Source organism: Neocloeon triangulifer, unplaced genomic scaffold, assembly GCF_031216515.1.
Source record: "Neocloeon triangulifer isolate White Clay Creek 2 clone unplaced genomic scaffold, ASM3121651v1 ptg000014l, whole genome shotgun sequence".
Lineage (NCBI taxonomy): Eukaryota > Metazoa > Arthropoda > Insecta > Ephemeroptera > Baetidae > Neocloeon > Neocloeon triangulifer.
The window spans coordinates 28,130,443-28,146,522 of record NW_026775556.1 but is presented as its reverse complement, the minus strand read 5'-3'; the positions used below and the strand labels follow the sequence as shown (position 1 = coordinate 28,146,522).

The window sequence follows — 16,080 nt, the reverse complement described above, 5'->3', positions numbered from 1 at the left end:
CCACAATTTTTTTAAATTTTTTATACATTTTTTATTTATTTCTTTTTATTGTTATTTTTTTTAGATAACAGACTTTTCCATCAGTCTACTTATGCAAATTGTTACAAGAACTTGTTGAGATGATTTGATTCCTATTATTTTCTAATCAACATCTGCGTGAAATTTCACCACATCCGAAAAGCAACTTCTCGGAGTCCAATTTGAGGCTTTCGCGTGATTTGCGGCGCTGCACGTGTGTAGAAGACCTCCTAATGGGCAACTAATTAGAGCCCCGCGTGAAAGTGTTGCTCGCGGTCCGCGCCTGTAGAAGCAGCACGTCAGTTGTTGCCTTTTATTTCTTTTCCGCCCTGCCGATAATGGGCCAGCACACTACTTATAACTTAAAATATAACCGCTGCCTGAACAGGTGGTCATTTAATATAATTTTTGTCTCGACTCCAAGCACGCGGCGGCCCGGCAGCAGCAAGAACAATGATAAGCATGTAGCTATTCATTATTTATGGTGCACTGGTCGCTGTAACTTTTGCAGAGCAAAGCTATCAGGCCATTGTGTTGTGCCTCGGGGCCCGCAGGTATTTGCTTTATTTGGCCCGGGGAAAAGGATCTCCGCCCTCTCCACTAATATCTGTAATCACACTCACGCAACTGCGTGTTTGTTTTCAATCAGACAAATGTTGGCTCTTTTCCTTGTAAACATTTTTATGCAGTTAATTTAGTTTGTTTTACTTTATTTTAATTATATGATTAGCTCCTTGCATTTAAATTTTTTATTTAACTCGTTTTATTCTTTTAATTATTATTATTGTTTTTTTTTACAATTATTACGTCTCATTTTTATTTACATTTAATTCAGTCACAAACACAATCATACCAGCATTTAAAACAGAGATTCAATAAAAAATAATTTTAATTAGCTTGATGGATCATTAAATATTATTTATTCAAAAAATAATTCGATCTTTTCTACTCCTGATGTGTGTTCATTTTTTTTCAATCATTATAAATTAAGCTCAATTTTCATATAAATTTTTAATTTGTAAACAATGTGATGTAACAATTTAGACAAATTAACAATAAATATCTAAATAAAAATATCAATATTAAATGTTGGAAAAAAATATAGTGCGATTATGATTAACGAGAATAAGATATAAGAGTCGGCGCTTCTTAATTTAAATGATTTTCTACGCTCATGATTACGAGACATAAATAATCCAGCGTTAAAATATGCGCACGCGGTGCATGGAAAGGTACGTGTCTCGTTCTCTGGCTGATGGTTTTAAATAATTTAACGCGCTGCCCGTCCACGCACACAAATTAAGTCAGCTGCCGTCTCTCGAGAGCACTGCTGCGAACGTTAAAAAACGAGCCGAGAGAGGAAAAGGTATATACGAAGAAAAGGGTTATCGCCGCGCAGAGGGGTCAATACTGGAATATACTGCTGTGTGTTTCATATTTTTCTCATTATGCATGCGAACGAACGAACGCAGGAGCGAGCAAGCTCCTCTGGACCGAACACATCACGCAAGCTCACTTAATCTTTCCTCTCTTGGCTCGTCGCCTCATTTGTGTAAAGGCAAAATGAGAAAAAATTTCAAATTCAGCGCAGATAAACTTAAAAAATTGACACTTTATAGAAAATTGAAAATAAAATCTTGTATTTTGCTCTAAATTACTAATAACGTGAAAACTGGAAGGAGAATAAATAAGCTCTCAAAATTTTAATAGAAAATGTTGGTAAATTAATATTATTGAATCACATATCAATGCTTCAAAAATAAAATAAATATTCACATTTAGCAAAAATTAATTCATAATATAACAATTATTTTTATGGTAATTTTTTTATTTTTTTATGGTAAGTCTTGCTGCAGCTAATTAAGATAATTATTTCCACCAAATTTCGCCTGTGATGTCGTAAAAAGAGCATCTCAGCAAAAGAGCATCTCAGCTCGTTGAGCGCACAAGGAAAGTTTGGACGAGAAGAGAGAGAAGTTCCATCTCTCCTTTTTATCGCCTGCATCGCTAATAATCGCGCGCCGAACCTAAAATGAGCAATGGGCTGGAAACTTTTAAGAGATGAGTCTCGTTTAAGACAAAAGAGATTCGCCGTCGCTTGCATTTTGCAGTCGGAGAAGAAGTTTTGGGGGGACGAGACGAAGACGGCGGCGGCGATGGCGACGACGACGAGTGCACGGCGCGGGCGAGAGAGAAGAAGAAGAAGAGCTGCTCTTGGCGCTCCTAATGGCGATGGCAATTAGCAGAATGGTGCCATTAATTGAAAACTTAGACACACTTCAAGTGCAGATGAGAACGAACGAGTTAAGAGGCGAAAAAAGATGGATGGCGAGCCCCGCGAGCAGAAAGGGTTAATAAAATAATAGCACTGCAAAAGCGGCGGCGTCGGACAGAGAGAGCAGCTGCGATTGATTGGCGGAAAATTTTATTTCGCGCTCCATCGTGTGCAGAGGTGCGTGAAAATAAAACTGCTAATTGGCCGTCACGCTCATTGCGATTGATTAAATGTTTTGTTTTCAGTTTTGTATATATTTGTATGGCGGCGCAGCGTTCCTCTTGTCAAAATAAAAATTTTATATGTGTGGCAGTCGCCAGCACTGATTGGTACAGCCGGTACAGGGAAGTGATTGAGCTATGGGTGAGATTCTGGGAATTTCTTTCAATAAGCGCTGCCCTGCTTCCTTTTCATAAAAGAGATTGGTAACAGCCGCCACTTTTCATTGCGACTGAATGGGAGTAAAAAATAATGGTCAATCCGCTGTTTATGGCTGCATGGTTTTCAAATCGTGACAATAACTATTTGCTGTATATCTGGTTTAATTGTCATTAAATTAGCGGTTTATTGAATTTCAGGGCCAATTAGTCATATATAGAAAATAAAACTGTATCTCACTACTTTAAATAAGCCAATTAAGTTATAAAATTAAAAAAAAATTAATTTGTTCATTATTTAAATTTATCGTATTATACTTGTTTCTGAATTGAATTCCGGATAATTTACTTTTATATGTTTTCATTTTGATAATTTGTAAGCCCGAAAGGAAAATTTAAGTGTATGCAAAAAGCAGTTAACTCATAAAAAATCCTTAATCATTAAAAGCTTTTCAGAAAACAAGCAAATAAGGAAAGAGGGCACATAAAGTCAGACAAGAGAGAAAAAAAGAGGAGCTACATCAGAGTGCGTGAGATGATTTGTCTTGTTAATCTGCTATAATTCCAAATGAGATATGTTTTGTTAGGACAGCTGCGGCTGTGTGCGTGAAGGAAATAAAAAAGCCAAAAAAAGAATATATAGTGGAGGATCGAGTGGGGGACAAAGAGCAGCGAGTGAGACACATATAAAATGAATCTCTCCGTCGCGCAGTGTTGATTGGAAAATCCGTAAGCCTGGGTGAGATGATGATGAGGAGGAAGAAAGGACGGATTGCAAAGTCCTTCTTGGCTTGTGCCCGCGAGAGCGAAGCGAGCGAGCGAGTGTGCATCCGAAAACCTCTCTCTCTCTCTCTCTTCTCTCTGTGCTCCCGCTCGCTCTCTCGCCATCGCAGCCTCCTCTCATTTTCTATCTTCTCTTTAATCTTCTTTATGTCTCCACAGTTCTTTGTCGCTTTTTATGTTTTCAGCCCCCAATTGCTTCCACTGCAATTTCTTTCAGCGCCAAACAAAATCTCTTACCATAATGAGAGCGGATTCTGCCGCCGCCGAAATCTCCACCACGCGTAGGAGGAAGTGGTGTAATATAAGTCGCGCGCGCGGGGGTTGCTTTTTGGCACTTTTTGGGGTGGGATTGTTATTTGCCAGAGGGATTTTTATTTGATAGGCGTGACTGCGCCTCCTCTTTCCACGTCACAAGAAAATGCAGAGGTGCTGAATAATTTGAAAAGCTTGTTTAAAACCAAAAAAAATAAATGTTTGGAAAATTACCGAGATAATAATAAACTTTTAATTTTGCTAATAAGGCAGTAAAATTAGTAGGAAAAACATAGACTTGAAATAAAATCAGACACGTAGCCCCTATTAGTATAAAAACGGCAACCTGCGATGCATTAGAGATCAGCAGGTTGCATACATTTCATGGAGAATACAATAATATTTGTATGTTGAAATATCAATTTTAAAGTCACAGATTTAAAAAAAAAAGCTAAAAACCTGATGTACTTTGATTTTTTTTTTTTTTTTTTTTAAATAATATATGTTTTAATTAAGAGAAGCACAAAACATAAAACAGAGTTTTAAATGCTAAAATTTGGAATTTTGGTGAAAAAATTATATACCCTTAGGTTATTTAACCATATTTTTTTTTTAAATTTAACAAAAATTGCTCGATTTTGATGCCTTTGAAAATTTTCTTTTTTGATGCTGTTGTTGCAAATCCAGCCTCTATTTTTATGCGCGAATCTCAGTACCGTGGTGATCACACCGTGGATGGTGTTATGTATTACATATGCACCCTCTCAATATCAGGCCGTGAGGATATTGCCGTCAATAATCACCGTGCATCTCTGCCTTTAGCATAAGGAATACACGTGCCCATCCATCTCACTCTCTCACACCGCGTCAGCACATATTACACGTTCGCTCGCTCCTCTCTCGCGGCCCAGCCGATCCGGCACGCCAGCGAAATTACTTTGAACGACAAGACCGAATATATATGTATATATCGCAGGCTCCTTTTTTCCCTTTCTTTGATGGCTGCAAATTATTAGCATCACACGTCCCTCGGTTTTCATTTGATGTTGTGTGTATGCAGCACAGAGATGAAAATCTTTAGCTCTCTCACTTTGGATGCGAGAGAGAGAAATGCTTTCTGTTGTCGTCCCGCACGAAACGCGGCGGCGCTCATTTTATTTCCCTGTGATATGCCGAGAGAATTATATATTCGGCGCTGCGAAAGAAAATTACTCATTACGCTTAAAAGCGGCTTCTTCCCCCAGCTCTCGGCGTTGAATAATTATTATTTCCCGTCTCGCGCCAAGAGGGAGAGAGAGAGAGACAAATTTTAATAAGAAATTAAAAATATTTATGACCGCCGTTATAAATCCCCGCAAAATATTTCCTGCCTCTTCGCTCCTCCTCCTCTCTCGGCGGGCTGCTGTCTTGGCGCAACTATTTAATTAATGACTATAATTAATCAGCGGCCCCGGTTAATAATTACAAACTTTCTTCGCACCCCTTGCTTCCCTCGTGAATATACGGAGAGACCAAAAAGCGGCGGCGAACTTCTCTCTCGTTGCCAAAATATACATATAGTGCTGCGTGCAAACTCCTTTCATAAACGACTGCTGGAAAAATTTGGGTGTTGCTCCTGGCTGGTATACAGACCCGCCTTGGCTCGAGCTACTCCTTCTTCTTCTTGTCTCGGTTGGCCCCACAGTGTGTATAAAACGTGTGTAATTAATTTTCCTTCTTCTGCAGCAACTGCCGAGCCAACCCTCCAGCCTTGATATATCAACCAAATGTGTATCAGACCACGCCTGTTTTCTCTCTCTCACTTTACTTCCACACACACAGCCATGGTCGACGTGCGTTAAGAGCCTGTTTGTGAGAGCGAACACACTATGCAATAATTTAATCCGTCTGGGAATAAATCATTCCATTGGCACAACTGCACTCACGACAGCAGCCCCGGCAAACATTATTTAGCTCAGATATGTTCTTGCTCGGGACACCGGCAATAAATCAATAGCAAGAAACTGCTCTTTTACACCAAATGTAATTGGAAAACGTGTTATTAAAATTGTAGAACTCAAGAAATTAAAACAAAATCACTTGAGACATTTCACAATAAATTCTATTCCTAAGTTCAGCAATGTCAGCATGGGCGTTTCTTAAGAATTACATATAAAAACAAAACAAAAATTTCCTACCACACAGTATATAGTTGCAGATTTAAAACACATTCAGTTGGAATGGGCAAGTATATCAATAACAAACTGGCAAGTCTTTATACAAGACTTACACAAATCAAAGATAAAAGAGCACAATCAAATCCACCAAACATTTAAATTTTGTATAGAAAATAAAATTATTAGGTATTTTATCCCCCTGGCGTCAGTAAAATCTCTTTTTGGTGCAAATTGATTTGCAGATTTTGCAGTGTCCGCAATTTATTCCTTCTTCTTGCGATGCTGCTTCTCCTTCTTGGCTGCACCTCTTGGCCAATAGTAAAGCACCTGTGCTGCTATGATACTATTAGCAAATGAAGCTCCGCAGTATGTGACGATCATAGTCATGTCTCCGGTCTCCTGGTACGAAGTGAAGATTCTGGCAAGAGAGCCTCCAAACAGCATGAATACTGTGACTGCAGAGAGCTGACCAGTTGAGCCTGCCTTGTAATTTGCAACGGCCTGAATGAGCTGAAAAATTATTTAAAATCAGTCAGAAACAAAATATTGTTATTATTGACTTATGAAGCGTCGTCACGATGTATCAAATCAAATTTAATAATTTGGTTCAATTTGAAATTATTTTGTTTAATAACCAAGATTATATAAAAATGAATTATAAAAATAAAGAATGACACTTGATTAAAATGCAATGATCTAAAATTTCTTATGTTTATGGTAAATGACAAAAAGATATTTATGATTTTGTTTCACCCTTTGAAAATTATTAACTTCATTTGAGAATAAATAAAAATTATTGGTAAAATTTGAAACCAAGATGTAAAAATGAACTTTGTTCTTCCAAGGCAAACAACTCAATTTATAGTTTGAGATTAAACAGAAAGTGAACAAATGAATGATAAGATAACAATTTTATGTGCCCATAAACGAACCTAATAAAAAAAAGACCCTCACCTTTCCAACCAAAATGATTGGTACATTAGCTGCCTGCATAGACCACAGTACATCAGGAGGTGTGATTCCAGTGGTCAGCACCAAGAAAAGGACAGAGTAGACGGCGAGGAACAAGCAGGCTTGGACTGCGCTTCCACCAGCCTCCTTCTTTTTGCCAGTCCGAGGCTGGTTTCCGTAAAGCAAGACCATGGCAGCCACGGCTGAGGTCTGCAGGGCCAAAAAGAGACCCTCTCCCCATGCACTGAAGAATTATAAAGAAATGAATTACAATTTTATTTTATTGTTTTGGAAATTTTTAAATTAAAAATACCTGAATGGGAACTTGTTAGTGTAGCTGTAGGCAACGTTTGCGGTAATTGCAAACAGCTCTAAAAATACACTGATGGCACTGATGCCCTCGGCGCTCTTGCCTCCAAATATTTTTGTTATTTGTGGAACTTTTACTGAAAAAAATTATTGAATTAGTTATCGCAGTTACAAAAGAGCAAAAAAATAAAAGTTTTATTTTGAAATTTTTCAATTATAATTTAATTGATTTAATTTTTATTTAACAATTACGTAAATTTATTGATTTTTCACTCTTTAATTTTTTCTTACCAAGCATCGAGCCCAAGATTATTCCTAATCCGAGTCCTTTGCTCAAAGCCGCCTTGAGACATGGCACTGAAATAAATACAAAACACGGATATTTTTTGTATATATATACATAGAACATAAAATAATAAATTTGTATGATTTGAAGTTACAAGTTACCGTCAAGAAAATTAAACTTGATGAAAAACTCGTCGTAGCACTCCGGCGTCAAAAGCAGAAGGCAAAGTTGTCTGAATTGTTCTGCCATTTCAAAGCGATTTCACACTTTTTCCAGGCGAAGGGTCGAAATAATAAAAGGGCTGACGAGTTTCTGTTTCCAAATTTGTATCAAGCCGCTCTGTTACAAAAGGTGAAGGAGAGAAATGAAGCCGGCAGAGGCCCCGAGTCGGAAAACAACGACACGCACCCAAGAGGAGCGGTGGACGGCAAAGGGGGCGTGGTCGGATCAAAATTCGTCATTAATCATTGATCATCACCAGCTGTGAGGGAAGAGCAAAAATGGCTGGCGCTCTCACTCGCTGGGGCAGCCTTCCAAAAGGCCAAATTGGTGAGTTTTCCGCAAATCCAGACTTGCAATTTCACATCAGCCGCGTAGAAAAATTTCCCTTGTCTCTTGCTTTAAAATTTTGTTTAATTTTTTTCTCTATAACGTCAATAATTTGAGTTTAGATTTTGACCTTCTTGGTTCGATCTTGTTTTGCATTGCATTATTGCGATTGTCAATGTGTTTATGTAACTATTTTCATAAACCCTTTTTACATTTTTGATGATATAAGAAAATAAATTAATAATTCACCTTTTATTTTTCAGGTTTCGTGTCTGCCATTTGTAACACAACACAGTTCCGATCGAATATCACTGCTCCTGCTGGCAAGGTTTGCACCTTTGATGTTATTTAGCCTTCATTTTTATACTTACATATTTATGTTTTGATGCAATTATTTCGAAGTTTTCTAATTTTATTTCTAAATAATTCATTATTCAATTAAAAAAAAAAAAAAAACATTATAATGTGTATACACATAAGTATTTAATTTTTTTTAGTGATGTTTTATAAATATATTTTTTTATTTACTCCAATTATATTCAATTTAATTTATTTTAAATATTTTTAGAGCAAGTATGGCCCTCTCGCTGACCAGGACAGAATCTTTACCAACTTGTATGGTCGCCACGACTGGCGTTTGAAAGGTGCTTTGAAAAGAGGCGACTGGTACAAGACCAAGGAAATCTTGGTGAAGGGTCCCGATTGGATTTTGAGTAAGTTTTTTACTAACGGTATTGAAAACTTCTAAAATTCATTATTCTTCCTCAGATGAAGTCAAAACCTCTGGTCTTCGTGGTCGCGGAGGCGCTGGTTTCCCCACTGGCATGAAATGGGGCTTCATGAACAAGCCTTCGGACGGCAGGCCAAAATACTTGGTGGTCAATGCTGATGAGGGAGAGCCTGGCACCTGCAAGGATCGTGAAATCATGAGGCACGACCCTCACAAGCTGGTTGAGGGTTGCTTGGTCGCTGGCCGAGCCATGGGCGCCAGGGCTGCTTATATTTACATTAGAGGCGAGTTCTACAATGAGGCGTCCAACATGCAAGTTGCAATTAGTGAGGTAATTCAATTTTTATTTACACTTAAGTCAAACGATTGAAAAAAAAAACTATTAATGGGAAATATTTCATGGTGGTGTGTTCTGCGCAAATTGGTTACATAACACTTTCTTAATACTTCAAGTGACCTATATTTAGCTTACTTAGTAATGTAGTTATTTCCTCACACTGAAGTTATCATGAATATTAGTCTAAAATTAATTTGATCTGAAATATAATTTACATTTTTTCCAGGCCTACCAAGCAGGGCTCATTGGTAAAAATGCCTGCGGATCTGGTTTCGACTTTGACGTTTTCATGCACCGTGGTGCTGGAGCTTACATCTGTGGCGAAGAAACGGCCCTGATTGAAAGTCTCGAAGGCAAGCAAGGAAAGCCCAGGCTGAAGCCTCCATTCCCTGCTGATGTCGGCGTCTTCGGCTGCCCCACAACAGTTGCAAACGTTGAGACGGTTGCTGTTTCTCCTGTGCGTATATTTTACTTTAAATAATCGCAGAAAAATAATAACGATAAAAAACAGTCCATTTGTCGAAGAGGTGGCACCTGGTTTGCATCCTTTGGCCGCCAACGTAACTCCGGAACCAAGTTGTTCAACATCTCTGGCCACATCAACACACCTTGCACCGTCGAGGAGGAAATGTCCATCCCTCTGAAAGAATTGATTGAGATTCATGGCGGTGGCGTTGTCGGTGGCTGGGACAATTTGTTGGCCATCATCCCTGGCGGTTCTTCAACTCCCCTCATCCCCAAAAAGTGAGATATTGTATATCTTACGTAAAAATTTAGCTTATTATTGCGATTACAGTGTCTGTGAGGAAGTTTTAATGGACTTTGATGGATTGGTAGCAGCGCAGACTGGCCTGGGAACGGCAGCCATCATTGTGATGAACAAGCAAACCGACATTGTGAAAGCCATTGCTCGGCTCATTGAATTTTACAAACACGAGTCGTGCGGTCAGTGCACACCTTGCAGGGAGGGTGTCAATTGGATGAATCAAGTCATCCACAGATTCGGTGAGTAAATAATGAATACAATTAACATTTAAACTCAACCATTGTTTTTTTAGTTACTGGAGATGCTCAGCCCGAAGAGATTGACATGCTTTGGGAAATAAGCAAGCAGATCGAAGGCCACACAATTTGCGCCCTGGGTGATGGTGCAGCATGGCCTGTTCAGGTACTTTAGGAAAAAAAACTATTTCAACTTTGGCTCATATTATTTCCTTTCTTCAGGGTTTGATTCGTCACTTCAGACCCGAGTTGGAAAACAGAATGAAGAGATTTGCTGATAAGAAAGCTGCAAACTAATAGTTTTCTTACTCTATTAAGGTCTCTATGTGTTTAGATTCAATGAAATGTAAATAGAAAATCCTGTTGACACTCTATCTCCTACTTTTTGATTCAAGAAGTACCTTTTTGTTAAAAGTTATTTGCCGCATTTCTAAAAAGAATCGATTTCCGGTGAAATAATAAATTTATTTATGACCTAGACGTATAAAATAAAATACACGGTATTAGAGAATCATTGAATTCTTTTTATTTTGCGAAATATTTACACCAAACTGTTGAACAATTGCAATGCTAAATAAATGAAACGGGACAAACAAATATGGATGAAATTAACTGCGCTTTATGTCTTAAAAATCTAAAACTTTGCCTCATGTAACAAATCGGACCTTTTTTTACTTCATTTATCATTTTAAAGCTACTTTAGAGACAGGTGAACATAGTTCACTCCATGTCAGCTCAATGTGTAAGTTGGGGAAACTATAGAAAGAACACAACTCTATATGGTGACCTGCAATACATTTGCACACGCAAACAGACACATGTTATTGATTATGAGGAAAATCTTCATTCGTCTGCAATAAAAACTTATATTCGATAGATTTAATTTAATTTGTCGACAAAATGCCTCGAGTAGAAAAAGAACACTACCACCAACTTGTATGGTTGGTGCGAAATTAAGTCTTGGATTTTAGTAAAAATCAGACAGAAGGGCACAATCGTCTATAATAGAGAAATGGCTGTGTTTTTTTTTATATATCTTATGGAACCAAAATCAAATGCCGCCGTGTTTCATCTGCCTCCACTTTTGCTTTTGTTCTGCGGTACAATGTTATTCTATGTGTTGTGAATTGTTGATATCTTCATATTTTCTTGCTTTATAAATTCACTCGTGAACTGTTAATATTTTGAGAGAGTTTGTTGTACGGCACAGGTGGGGGTGTTGTCTGTCTTCAGCAGAAGTTCCTTAACCTTGTAACTGATGCATGCTCTTAAAACCAGCAAGTCAAATTTCTCCTCAATTTGCAAAACACCTCCATCAGTGACTTCATTAGGCCGGTTTTTGTGTGCCCTTCTTGCCGATGAGCGACTTGTGGATGTGAGGGATCACACCTGAAAACAAGAAATGACAGATTCAGAATGTGCAAAATTGTTTACGGAGCTTCAAAAATCCAAGAGACCCAGTGCAAAAAATAAAAAATCTCTGCTCTTATCGAACGGAAAAATTTATTTAACACGGATAGATGTGTTTTATAGTAAGTTTTAAATAATATGCATTTATGCAATTCTCCCCTAAAAAATAACACCTGCAATCAATTCCCCTCGTGACGTAGCCAGCGATTTCAAGCGCGGGCCTTGGCGCCAAAATATGTTTGCTCTTTTCTACTGCTGGGATTGCGACGTTGCCAATTCGACATGCTAATAAAAGCCCGCTCAAAAGTGGATGATGCAATCTCAAAAGTTTAATCCGACCAAATTTTTTAAGATTGATCAAAAAAAAATTTCAAAAAATCATTAAATATTTGAAAGATGTGAGTTGAAAGGTGAAAAAACGCCATTGCAGTCCAACCAAAATGGCAACGTCGCGCCCGTCGACCCGGTTTTCTAGGCCGAATTGGGCCGAAAGTAATAATGCAAGAGGCCCGGTCGAGTCGTATCGACCTTCCCGAAGGCCTTGGCCACCCGACGGTGCCGAATTCGGGCCGAATCAAGTATGGGAATTGGTAATTACCGCCGCCAGCGATGGTCGCCTTGATCAGGGTGTCCAATTCTTCGTCACCACGGATGGCAAGCTGCAGATGGCGAGGGGTGATACGCTTCACCTTCAAGTCCTTGGACGCGTTGCCGGCCAACTCGAGCACTTCGGCCGTCAGGTACTCGAGAATGGCCGCGCTGTAGACGGCGGCGGTGGCGCCGACACGGCCGTGGCTGGTCGTGTGGTTCTTCAGGTGCCGGTGGATACGGCCCACGGGGAATTGGAGGCCCGCTCTGGCCGAACGAGACACTGCCTTCGCCTTTGCTTTACCGGAGTCCTTGCCTGCTTTTCCTCCTGCCATCTTGAGTCACGCTTTTCCGCGGAAATGTCAGTGCCCAGCAAACACACACAGGAGCGCTCGAAGCTCGTCGCAGCTTTTCCTACCCGACGCCAACGGACCAACCGACAAAAGGGGAGTTGCGGCGACGCGCGCGCTCTTCAGAACAAGTGGCGAACTAATGATTTACATGAGGCGCCATCTCTTATGGATATTTTATAATCTAAATTGAATTTTTTCAGAAATGCCTTTTAGAACTAAAAATCATATTTTGATTCATTGACTATAATTTTAAGTGTGGTATTATAATCAAGTCTTACAATCACAATGGAAAAAGATCACATAAATAAGCAAAATGAAAAAAAAGAATAAAAGATTGTTGCATGATATCGAGGGGAATCAATCTAATGTTAAGTTAACCTGGACCGCTTCTTTTGTGGCTGCATCATCCTCACCAACTTCGCCCCAATCTGAAAAATCACCATCGTCCCCCCACCCAGCCTCTTCTCCAAAATCTTCGGACACCGCCATTGAAAATTTGCTCTTCTCAGCCACCGTCGTTTCTTTTTCGACTTGTGCTGCTCCGGGGAATAAAGGATTTTTTGTAGTTGCGATTACTGGCTCCATGTCTTGAAAGAAGTCCATTTCCTGAAAGCGCAACTAATTAAATTCAAAAAAACCTTAGCGATAAAAAAATTCAACCTTTTCCTGAGCAACGACAGTAATTTTAGCCGCTTTGATATCCAAAGCGTCAAGATCATCGACAACATTTTTAACAATATTGGTCGGAATTTTTCCTGATAACGAGAGTGGCTTCTTTAGAGCTGGAGATGTTTGAAGTTTAGCTAGGGTGGATTCGCCATTCTCAGGGCCATCAGCGCTCTTTTCCTCATCTTCGTCCTGCTGGTCGTCCCAGTCCGACCATGCCTCTCCTCCGTCTGGTGAAAGTCTCTCTGGTAGTTGTGCAGAAGCAACTCCGTTTTCCACCAAGTCGGCATTTAATCCAGTTTCTGCATGCAATTTAAATATTAAATTTACTTAAGTAATAAACCTATTTTCTACCTTGCACCAATACTCTTTCAACTCGAGCTGTTGGCGCAGCAGGTTTGGGAGAAATCACAGGCAGTACTCGTTTGACAGGTCGAACCTTTCGAAAAGTTAATTTAACAAAATGAGGTACATTGAGGTTTCAAATATAATTAAAAATTACCTTAGGCCGTCCATCCGTAAAGAGTTTTCCCCTTTTGCCTCCGATCACAGTTGCAGCCCCTAAAATCGGCACAAGGTCTGCGAGCGCCCTTAATGTGGTGGACACCAGCAAGTCGTCATTGTCTTTGATTCCAACAAGCAATTCTGGCAGAATGTTATGCTGAAGTTGCTCCTTTGTAAAACCATGGCAATACGATGAGAAGTGCTTTAGCAATACGCAGCGCACTTGACTATCATGGACCTTAAATAGAATAAAATTATTTTATTTTTCATTCATAGTTTATCATAGTCCACACACCTGGAAAATTTTTACCAACTTCGGAGAAACAAACTTCTCAAATATTGATCTGCTGAATAGAGGTGAACAATCACCACTCGGAAATGAACCTTTGAAATAATTTTTTTTTTTAACATTTCATTACAAAAATAAAAGATGATTGTCAGATTACCTGATGTGGCATTTTCATCCTTAATTGCCAGCAACCAGGGCACAAGATAAGTTTGTGCAGATGGCTCAAGTAGAACCAACCGAGACAGTAGCAAGTCTGCCAATTGGGTCGCAACCATTACTTCAGGCAGGGTTGCTAATTGGGCCCATAAGCTCCTAAATTAAAAATTTGAAGGATTTAAACTTGAAACAACATGTAAATAGTTTACCGGAAAAATTGCTCTTTTTCACTTATAGTTTTAAGTGTGATGGCTGATAAAAATTCCAGAATTTCTACAACTGGATGGGAAAAGTACGGGTGCTCTAAAAGTTCCGCCAAACTGCCGCGAGACTTGATCTGCTTATCCTGTAGTTTTTCGCAGGCAAGTTTGAAAAATTCTAAACCAGACGGATCACCTAGGATTTTTTTACAATGATTAAAATACGTTGGAATTTATTTTATTTACTTGTGAGATCTCGTTTCTTAAGAATTTCCTGCACCATAATGCCAAATGCATAAGAATCAAGAGCCTGAGGATCAACATGAGCTCCTGCATTTTCCTCAGGTGGAATGGCAAACTCGTATCGACGGTTTCGGATTTTCCTCAAGTTCTCGGAGTTCAATTCGTTGTATTTGGTGATGAACTCAAAGTTCCCGAGTTTCCAAGTGTTGTCTGGTGACACATAAATGCTTCCACAGCACACATTTGTGTGTGAAACTTTTGCCTGCAAATTAAACCGTGATCACAGAGTAAAAATTTGTCGTTATTTCAAATTGACGTTGTGAGCTTACAGTATCATGCAAAAATACCAACGCTCTGAGAATGCTTCGCAAGCCAAGGCAGACTTGAAGATTGGTCTGAGCTCCCAGCTCTTGGGACAAAGGCAAGACTTGTTCCGTGGCTAGATTGAAGTAGCCACTTTGGCTCCATGTTTGGACAAATTTCAAAATGCCCGGATGACGGTAGATTTTTAAGTTCTGAAACACATTTTGACAATTACTTTATAATTTTAACAGTGGCTTGATTCCCACTTTTGCTGCCAACTCTAAGTATCCTGCGCTGTCAGCTGGACTGCAGAACACTGAATACTGTGCAGAGCTTGCAGTGCATATTGCCTGCTTTAAAGTCCACGAGTTGGCAACTTCGATGACCTCAGGCTTGATTTCGATGTGGCCCAAATTACTCTTTTCATTTCCCATTGGAGAAATTGCGATCAGTTCAGTCAAAACGCAGCCTGAAATAAATAAATGCATTAAAATTATTAGATCGAAATGTTTATCAATTCACAAAAATACAATTCCCTTGCGCTTTTTTGGGTTGAAACTTAATTGGTTTTTGTTTGCGTGAGTAGAGAAGAGGAATCACATACAAACCTCTCAGGTAGTTAATGGTTTTTATCAGAAGAAAATGTATCCGTTGTGCCTCTGGAGAGACAGAAATTCTCACATTTTCTTTACTTTATCGAGAACATAATTATAATAATCAAGTATTTAAAAAATGGAAGAAAGGCGTCTATTGAGTCAAGAATCGAGTCCTTTTCCTTTCACGTTTACTTGTCACTCCACATCCACAGCTGGTCCACAGGTCACAAAATGCGCGCGCACCTCTTGTGCTTTCATTCGAGTGGTGGCGGGTTGACCTTATATGAAACGCGCGTTTAATAAAAGCATTATTATTATCTGGACCGCTAATTTAAATATTAAAAAGCGGGGAATGTGAACTTTGAACTGAACCCCCTCCAGAAAAAATCAAGTGGAATCTCACGCACGCCAGTCGTTTGAGTAAAAATATAAGTAAGCGAGTTGTCGCTTATTATTTTTTCTTTATTATATATGTCAAGGAAGCGCCAACTTCCCACTCAAAACGGCCGACACAAAACTCTTCCAAAGGCGCGTATATGATTAAGATTATATGATAATAAAGCATGAAGTAAAAAATAAAATAAAAATTACCATATATATAATTATATCAAATTATTATATTATAAGGATTATATTAGAGATCAATTGCTCCTACATTTTAAGTTATGTACCTGCTGTGAGAATAGGCGCATTCCATCATGATTGAGATATAGAAACGATAGAAACTACCAGCCTAGAACAGCTATA

At 39.0% G+C, this 16,080-nt stretch overlaps 4 protein-coding genes across 4 annotated transcripts; 1 reads left to right on the top strand and 3 right to left on the bottom strand.

Moving 5' to 3' along the window:
* Window positions 1-5,783: 5,783 nt before the first annotated feature.
* Window positions 5,784-7,855, bottom strand: LOC132199299 (mannose-P-dolichol utilization defect 1 protein homolog). The gene is made up of 5 exons (XM_059623904.1): window positions 7,569-7,855; window positions 7,413-7,478; window positions 7,126-7,258; window positions 6,816-7,056; window positions 5,784-6,371 (listed from the first exon to the last, which is right to left on the bottom strand). Exons 1-5 carry the CDS (start codon window positions 7,654-7,656, stop codon window positions 6,123-6,125), a joined length of 777 nt encoding a protein of 258 aa, XP_059479887.1. The 5' UTR covers window positions 7,657-7,855; the 3' UTR covers window positions 5,784-6,122.
* LOC132199298 (NADH dehydrogenase [ubiquinone] flavoprotein 1, mitochondrial) lies at window positions 7,825-10,539 on the top strand. Its single transcript, XM_059623901.1, has 9 exons — window positions 7,825-7,956; window positions 8,220-8,284; window positions 8,525-8,669; window positions 8,725-9,017; window positions 9,250-9,480; window positions 9,535-9,767; window positions 9,820-10,028; window positions 10,082-10,191; window positions 10,248-10,539. Exons 1-9 carry the CDS (start codon window positions 7,908-7,910, stop codon window positions 10,320-10,322), a joined length of 1,410 nt encoding a protein of 469 aa, XP_059479884.1. The 5' UTR covers window positions 7,825-7,907; the 3' UTR covers window positions 10,323-10,539.
* LOC132199300 (histone H2A.V) lies at window positions 10,529-12,478 on the bottom strand. The gene is made up of 2 exons (XM_059623905.1): window positions 12,034-12,478; window positions 10,529-11,414 (listed from the first exon to the last, which is right to left on the bottom strand). Exons 1-2 carry the CDS (start codon window positions 12,356-12,358, stop codon window positions 11,353-11,355), a joined length of 387 nt encoding a protein of 128 aa, XP_059479888.1. The 5' UTR covers window positions 12,359-12,478; the 3' UTR covers window positions 10,529-11,352.
* Window positions 12,282-15,544, bottom strand: LOC132199297 (protein-associating with the carboxyl-terminal domain of ezrin). Its single transcript, XM_059623900.1, has 11 exons — window positions 15,346-15,544; window positions 15,004-15,206; window positions 14,764-14,949; window positions 14,438-14,696; window positions 14,201-14,387; window positions 13,993-14,147; window positions 13,842-13,930; window positions 13,545-13,784; window positions 13,397-13,481; window positions 13,037-13,344; window positions 12,282-12,982 (listed from the first exon to the last, which is right to left on the bottom strand). Exons 2-11 carry the CDS (start codon window positions 15,169-15,171, stop codon window positions 12,734-12,736), a joined length of 1,926 nt encoding a protein of 641 aa, XP_059479883.1. The 5' UTR covers window positions 15,172-15,206; window positions 15,346-15,544; the 3' UTR covers window positions 12,282-12,733.
* Between the last annotated feature and the right edge of the window lie 536 nt (window positions 15,545-16,080).